Source organism: Ascaphus truei, chromosome 14, assembly GCF_040206685.1.
Source record: "Ascaphus truei isolate aAscTru1 chromosome 14, aAscTru1.hap1, whole genome shotgun sequence".
Classification (NCBI taxonomy): Eukaryota; Metazoa; Chordata; class Amphibia; order Anura; family Ascaphidae; genus Ascaphus; species Ascaphus truei.
Genome location: NC_134496.1, coordinates 14,315,694 through 14,324,101, shown reverse-complemented (window position 1 = coordinate 14,324,101; position 8,408 = coordinate 14,315,694). Strand labels below are relative to the sequence as shown.

General features: G+C 46.1%; 1 protein-coding gene across 4 annotated transcripts in view; it reads left to right on the top strand.

Annotated features, from left to right (window-relative positions):
* The first annotated feature begins 562 nt into the window (after positions 1–562).
* Positions 563–8,408, top strand: part of LOC142465635 (neurexin-2-beta-like) — a 138,562-nt gene continuing 130,716 nt past the window's right edge. For 2 of the 4 annotated variants that reach the window (XM_075569760.1, XM_075569759.1), the window contains exon 1: positions 565–1,563. In XM_075569760.1, coding sequence (XP_075425875.1) covers positions 1,293–1,563 — 271 coding nt within the window. In that variant the 5' untranslated portion in view covers positions 565–1,292. Of the gene's footprint in view, positions 1,564–8,408 lie in introns of all 4 variants that reach the window. The other 2 variants (XM_075569758.1, XM_075569757.1) reach the window with 2 other exon arrangements.

The window sequence follows — 8,408 nt, the reverse complement described above, 5'->3', positions numbered from 1 at the left end:
TTTCCCCTTGATCGATACCTCTCACCCCTCCTTTCATGCACATAAAACCCCTTATCTTTTGATCTCTCAATCTCCCTTCCTCTACAAACCTGTTTCTCTCCCCCCTCCCCCCCTATTCTCTCTTCTCCTCCTTCCACACCTGTCCTCTCTCCCCACTTCTCTCTTCCTTTCTCTCCCTACCCTATCTATGGCTCTGCCTCTGTCTCCCGCTCTCTCTCTCTCTCTCTCCTTCCTCCTCTACATCTCCCACTCTATTTGGGTTAGTGTCTCATCCTGTCTGCCCTGTGACTCCCCCCTTTCCCCTGTCACAGCCTTTCTCTGTCTATCCCTTCCCTCTACCCTTCTACACCCCCCCCCTCTCTCAACCACACATTCCCTTTCCTATCTCTCCCCCCTATCCGCCTTCTACCCTTTATATTCTCCTGTCTTCATCTATCCCTTCCTCTATCTGTGCATCTTTTCTCCATCCCTTCTCTCTCTCCCCCCCCCTCTCTCTCCATCCCTCTCTCCCACCTCCTCTCTTCCCATCTCTCACCCCTCCCCCTGCCTCTCTCCTCCCTCCCTCCCTCCTCTTTCCCTCTGCAGCACACACAGGCTCATCTCTCTCTTTCCACTGCTGTTGATTATTCTTATCTCATTTTTTCATCCAGTTTTTGTTTTTATTTTTTTGGGGGGGGGATGAGAAAGTTGGGGTGTACAATGTATACTGTTTTCTGGTGGGGGTGAGGAGTGGTAGGCGACCCTCTCTGAAGACACGGGGGGCATATGAAACGGAATATTTCGGTGGTGAATCTGTTTTTTCTCTATGCCACAATCCTCCTCCATTTCTCTCTGTGCTGTCCATCTCCTCCGCTTCTCCTCCGCTTCTCCTCCGTTTCTCCTCCGCTTCTCCTCCGCTTCTCCTCCGCTTCTCCTCCGCTTCGCTGGATATTTATCCACAGTGAGGGCTCTCTGGAATAAAGCAGGGCACCCATTTAATCCCTCGCTTTCTGGATTTTTCTGGATCTAAGGGGGAAAAAAGGGGGACTGATTTTTCTTTGTGATCCTTGGGGGGGGGGGATCCCCCCAAAAACAAGATACCCCCCCTAACCCCTCTTCCTCTATCTTAATATCAGTGTTCTCCATTGCTGGTACATTTTCTGAGTCTGGATTTTTGTTTGGGGGATCAATGGATGCTGGAGGGGGGTAAACCCCACAATTAAACCCATCCCCCCTCTCAGCCTGAAGATCTCCCCCCCCCGGTGTACGAAAGGGGGAGATTGCATAAGACGAGCAATGAGGGTCTGGATGACATGCTGATTCGGGAAAGGATAGGCTTGCACTTGCCCCTTGTCCCGGCCCCTGGAGGGGCATCGGACAGCCCCCTGGGGGTCATGGCCAGCATCGGCCACTGGGCTCGGACCTTTTTGCCCCTCGGCCTTCTGGCACTGGCCAGGGTCTCAGAAGCAGCACGGGTATCGTCCAGCCTCAGCACCACGCATCATGTGCATCATTTCCATAATAAGCATGGGACAGTCCCTATCGCCATTAACAGGACCCCATTCTTGACGAGGGGGGGGCATGGTGAGTATGTCATGGACAGAAGTGAGGAGGATCCCCCCTACCCCCAACCAAAACCCCACTGTCCTCCTGTTATTATAGTAGTGTTAACGTCCATCTCCTGTGCCACATTTTGTGGGGGTACCTCTACCCGGATGCATCAGAATTCGAAGCGGTCCATCATATTAATGGATGGGGTCTCAATGCAGGGTGGATGCTTGCGATTTGGGGCGAAACATTGTTTAACTAGGTCATTTTAAGATGGCTACAATGGGAATAAAGGTGTGGAACATGGGGTCTGTATTAGAGTTGGTATTTGTAATTTAGTATCTGTATTAGGGCAGGTATCTGTAATGCAGGGCTTATATTAGGATGGGTGTTTTTAAATGAGGGTCTATAAGGGTGGTCATTTTCTAATTTGGGGATTGTATTAGGGTGGGCATTTCTAATAAGGAGCCTATATCAGGATGACTCAAATGCATGCTCTGTATTAGGGTGGGTATTTCCAACTTGGGGTCTGCATTAGGATGGAGTTTACCCTGTATTGGAAGGATGGGGGTTCACATGGCTATTGGTCTTTGTTAGAGATTATTGTTCATTTGTAGGTTATCTGTGCTGGAAGCAGTTTTGGGGTGACAGGTTTTATAAAGGTTATTTCCAATAGGATGTTTTGGGGTCTCCATCCATTACACCCCCTTCCAAGGCTGCCTGTCACTTAAGAAGAGACACTGTAAGAGTCCTCATGTGACACTGTCCAATGTCTGTGTCCGGTAGGAAGATGGCAACGGCCCCTTCAGGCACTCAAGGGGTTTGATGCTATTCTATTTAGGGTTTATCAAAGCCTATTCCACAATTCCTGATTTGACGGGATCCCCCTCTTTAGGGCTATCAGCCTCGGCATGTTACAAGACGTTTCCTGGTACAGGGGTAGGATGGTACGATGGGGTCTGCTTTGTGGGCTTCTGATAGAAGCTACATATTTCTCGACAGAGAAATCTGATTTAGATCAAATGAAGACTTCAGGATCTCAAGAAAAAGGGTTGTTGATCTACAAGGGATTGGGATCATGTGTAGGGATGAGGAATGCAATCTAACATCTGCACATGCATGTCCATCTGTTATTGGGTTTCATGGGGGGGCGATTCTGGGGATTTTTAGTTTGGGGTTTTGAATAAATAAATATGGTGACAAAATATGGCCGTATTGTGTAAAATGGCTATTGATTTTGGGAGGGGGGCTGTGAGTGTACTGCGCATTGGCTGTTTGTAAGGCATATTTATTTGATGAAGCCATTAATAGGGTTGGGATATTCATCAAATGATTTTAGGGTTTTTAGAATACAAGATTGCCTCAATAAGGGGCATTGATGTCGTTCCTGCGGGGACCACGAGTGCATTTAGGGAGGACCTGTATTTGAAGGGTTTCTGTGTGTGGGTATAAAATGAAACTGGGTGCTATAGGGCGGAAGGCTTTAAGGTTTGGAGTGGGTACAGTTTTAAATGGGATCTTCCTTTGGTTGATCAGATATGGGGTCATTTTAAGGTAAGTAGATTTGTGGGGTGCCCATAATGATATGGATGTATTGAGGACAAGGGTGTTCATGTAGGATCTTTATTAGGGTGGGAATTTCTAGTGTGTGGTCAGAATTAGGGTGGCTATTTGTAATTATTGGGTCAATATTAGGAAGGATATTTCTAACAGGCTCTATATTAGGGTGAAGGTTCCTAATATTGGGTCTGTATTACGATGGGTGCATCTAGTTTGTGGTCTGTTATAAGACTGGGTATTTCTATCATGGGAACCTTATTAGAAACGTGTGCCCAGAATATGGATGAATCGGGAAGTGGGATCTTAAATGGGATCTGAAATGGTATTGTGAGTATTGATCTGTGTCTGTGTTAGGATATGAATGGTTATTCGGGTTTACAGTCTGTACTAAGGTTTCAATTGGGATACAGGGTTCAAGTAGGGGTACATGTTTCCTGCGATGTATTCCTGTGTAGGCTAGTTTATGAGGTATTGGGATTTTGGGTTGATTAATGGAGTCTTGGAAAAGGTGCACGGGGCACAGGGAGTTTGTGGAAGGTGGGGGTGGTTATGGGGCACAAGGATTTTGTGAAAGGTGTGGGGGGGGGAGTTTATGGGGCACAGGGATTTTGTGCAAGGTGGGGGGGGGTGTTTATGGGGCACAGGGATTTTGTGCAAGGTGGGGGGGGGAGGTTATGGGGCACAGGGATTTTGTGAAAGGTGGAGGGAGGTTATGGGGCACACGGATTTTGTGAAAGGTGGGGGGAGGTAATGGGGCACAGGGATTTTGTGGAAGGTGGAGGGAGGTCATGGGGCACAGGGAGTTTGTGGAAGGTGGGGGGAGGTCATGGGGTACAGGGAGTTTGTGGAAGGTGGAGGGAGGTCATGGGGCACAGGGATTTTGTGGAAGGTGGGGGGAGGTTATGGGGCACAGGGATTTTGTGGAAGGTGGAGGGAGGTTATGGGGCACACGGATTTTGTGAAAGGTGGAGGGAGGTAATGGGGCACAGGGATTTTGTGAAAGGTGGGGGAGGTTATGGGGCACAGGGAGTTTGTGGAAGGTGGAGGGAGGTCATGGGGCACAGGGATTTTGTGGAAGGTGGGGGGAGGTTATGGGGCACAGGGATTTTGTGAAAGGTGGGGGGAGGTTATGGGGCACAGGGATTTTGTGAAAGGTGGGGGGAGGTTATGGGGCACAGGGATTTTGTGAAAGGTGGGGGGAGGTTATGGGGCACAGGGATTTTGTGGAAGGTGGAGGGAGGTTATGGGGCACAGGGATTTTGTGAAAGGTGGGGGGAGGTAATGGGGCACAGGGATTTTGTGAAAGGTGGGGGGGAGTTTATTGGGCACAGTGGAAGTGAGGGGTTATGGGGCACAGGGATTTTGTGGAAGGTGGAAGTTATGGGGCACAGTGACTGTGGAAGGTGGGGAGGTTATGGGGCACATGGATTTTGTGGAAGACCAGGGGGAAGTTATGGGGCACAGCGACTGTGTAAAATGGGGGGTTATGGGGCACAGGGATTTTGTGGAAGGTGGGGGGGGGGGTTATGAGGCACAGGGATTTTCTGGAGAGGGGGGGGTTATGGGCCATTTCCCCAGTTTTAAGGGATCCCTGGGATTATCCAACATTTTACGGGGACATTCCGGGGTCTGCATTTAGCTGGGTCACATTGCACCAGAACTGTAATAGGTTACAGAGATCTTATTGAGGTTTACGGTTGTATTAAATTGGGGCGGTGGTTATTGGGAAATACCTGGGAGATATGTATCAGAAGCATGAGGGTGGCCAAGGGCTTCTCTTGTATAAGGGCTGACGTTGCATCTTCCTATTAGCCCATATGACACATGATATGTAAGCCACCATTTTGTTTCCCCTGGAGGCGACTATAACACTGCACCTTCCCCAGTAAGTATCTCAGGAACCGGATGGGGCTGAGAATAATGCCAGTTCCCTGCACGTTACCAACATGGTGGGGGAGGAGATGGTGTATAAGGAGCCGGGGTGGCTGCTTTCAGATGCCAGCCTTCATTTTGGGGGCCGCTGTGCTACACGTCTTTATAATGAGGACAGCAATTAGCGGATATATAATTATATTGATTATTAAAGGTGCAGACCTGGGTACTTTTTAATTTCATATCTTTTTTTTTTTGTTTGTTAATTTTGCTGTTTAATGTGATATTTCCATTTTATTTTTATACAGTTCAGGGATATCGGCCCCTCAAAATCACAGATTTGTGACTGAAATTAAGATGGCCGCCAGTCTCCCCATAGAAGATGAAGCTTAATTGGGCTTATTTTAGCATTTCTCATAATGATTAAAAAAAAGGGGGGGGGGAGGGGTGGGGGCGGGTTTACAGACCATATTGGAAAATAGTCATTTATAGGGTAAAGAAAAAAAGTCTTTCATTACGAGGTGCGGATTCAGGGGACTCCTATGCTTAGTAGGTTGTAAATAAAATGATGCACAATCTTATGAATGAATGGGGATTTGTAAAATACAAAGGCCGTTTTTTTATTTCATAGTATCTTAGGATTTGAAATGCGCTGACTTTAATAGGTTGTGTACCCGTCCTTTTAGTGAGGCCTTTGTTCGCTGGCCCCTGTGGAACGCGTGAGCGAACATATGAGAGGGTTTCAGTCGCAGAACTTGATTTCCATGTTTTAATCTTAAGAGGGCGTGGGAAGTGGGGCTTGGGACGAGTTGGGCTGTATATTTAGAGAGTCATCTGAGTATCAAATCAAAGTTTGGGATGTGACAATACAAGGAATATAACAGAGATGCTGCATCAAAACATCAATGTCACACTGGGAGGAGCCCTAACCTCGAAGAGCTTACAATCTAGTTGTCATGTGTGGATAATGTATGAGTAAATGTGAGTGCATTGGTTAGAGTGTGTAATAGTATACTAATGTGAGTGTGTAAGAGGATACTAATGTGAGTGCATTGGTTAGAGTGTGTAATAGTATACTAATGTGAGTGTGTAAGAGGACACTAATGTGAGTGCATTGGTTAGAGTGTATAAGAGCATACTAATGTGAGTGTGTAAGAGGATACTAATGTGAGTGCATTGGTTAGAGTGTGTAAGATCATACTAATGTGAGTGTGTAAGAGGATACTAATTTGAGTGCATTGGTTAGTGTGTAAGAGCATACTAATGTGAGTGTGTAAGAGGATACTAATGTGAGTGCATTGGTTAGTGTGTGTAAGAACATACTAATGTGAGTGCATTGGTTAGTGTGTGTAAGAGCATACTAATGTGAGTGCATTGCTTAGAGTGTGCAAGAGCATACTAATGTGAATGCATTGTTTAGAGTGTGTAAGAGGATACTAATGTGAGTGCATTGTTTAGAGTGTGTAAGAGGATACTAATGTGAGTGCATTGGTTAGAGTGTGTAAGAGCATACTAATGTGAGTGTGTAAGAGGATACTAATGTGAGTGCATTGGTTAGAGTGAGTAAGAGCATACTAATGTGAGTGCATTGGTTAGTGTGTAAGAGGATACTAATGTTAGTGCATTGGTTAGAGTGTGTAAGAGCATATTAATTCGGTGCATTGGTTAGAGTGTGTAAGAGAAAACTAATGTTAGTGGATTGGTTTAGAGTGTGTAAGAGGATACTAATGTGAGTGCATTGGTTAGAGTGTGTAAGAGCATACTAATGTGAGTGCATTGGTTACAGTGTGTAAGAGCATACTAATGTGAGTGCATTGGTTAGCGTGTGTAAGAGAAAACTAATGTTAGTGGATTGGTTTAGAGTGTGTAAGAGAATACTAATGTGAGTGCATTGGTTAGTGTGTAAGAGCATACTAATGTGAGTGCATTGGTTAGAGTGTGTAAGAGCATACTAATGTGAGTGCATTGGTTAGCGTGTGTAAGAGAAAACTAATGTTAGTGGATTGGTTTAGAGTGTGTAAGAGGATACTAATGTGAGTGCATTGGTTAGAGTGTGTATGAGCATACTAATGTGAGTGCATTGGTTAGAGCAGCGGTGCGCAAAGTGGGGGGCGCGACCCCCAGGGGGGGCGGGAGATTGTGCTGGGGGGGCGCGGGCAGTTGCAGAGGCCCCGCGCTCTTCCCCCAGGCATTTAAATTAAATGCCGGGGGATCGCGTGAGGCCCCTGCAACTGTTTACTTACCGGGATTCAGCCGTCTGTGTTGCGTCGCCATGGCAACGCGGCGTCAATAGACGCCGCGGCACCATGTGACTTGACGCTGCGTGGGCGTGTGACGTCATCTGACGCGAATGAAGGTAGGCAGGGGGGCGCGAGAGCCGGGGGCAGAGTGACAGGGGGGCGCAGCACAAAAAGTTTGCGCTCCCCTGGGTTAGAGTGTGTAAGAGCATACTAATGTGAGTGCATTGGTTAGTGTGTGTAAGAGCATACTAATGTGAGTGCATTGGTTAGGGTGTGTAAGAGGATACTAATGTGAGTGCATTGGTTAGTGTGTGTAAGAGCATACTAATGTGAGTGCATTGGTTAGTGTGTGTAAGAGCATACTAATGTGAGTGCATTGGTTAGTGTGTGTAAGAGCATACTAATGTGAGTGCATTGGTTAGTGTGTGTAAGAGCATACTAATGTGAGTGCATTGGTTAGAGTGTGTAAGGGCATACTAATGTGAGTGCATTGGTTAGAGTGTGTAAGAGCATACTAATGTGAGTGCATTGGTTAGAGTGTGTAAGATCATACTAATGTGAGTGCATTGGTTAGCGTGTGTAAGAGGATACTAATGTGAGTGCATTGGTTAGAGTGTGTAAGAGCATACTAATGTGAGTGCATTGGTTAGTGTGTGTAAGAGCATACTAATGTGAGTGCATTGGTTAGAGTGTGTAAGAGGATACTAATGTGAGTGCATTGGTTAGAGTATGTAAGAGCATACTAATGTGAGTGCATTGGTTAGAGTGTGTAAGAGGATACTAATGTGAGTGCATTGGTTAGAGTATGTAAGAGCATACTAATGTGAGTGCATTGGTTAGAGTGTGTAAGAGGATACTAATGTGAGTGCATTGGTTAGAGTATGTAAGAGCATACTAATGTGAGTGCATTGGTTAGAGTGTGTAAGAGGATTCTAATGTGAGTGCATTGGTTAGTGTGTGTAAGAGGATACTAATGTGAGTGCATTGGTTAGTGTGTGTAAGAGCATACTAATGTGAGTGCATTGGTTAGTGTGTGTAAGAGCATACTAATGTGAGTGCATTGGTTAGCGTGTGTAAGAGGATACTAATGTGAGTGCATTGGTTAGCGTGTGTAAGAGGATACTAATGTGAGTGCATTGGTTAGTGTGTGTAAGAGCATACTAATGTGAGTGCATTGGTTAGTGTGTGTAAGAGCATACTAATTTGAGT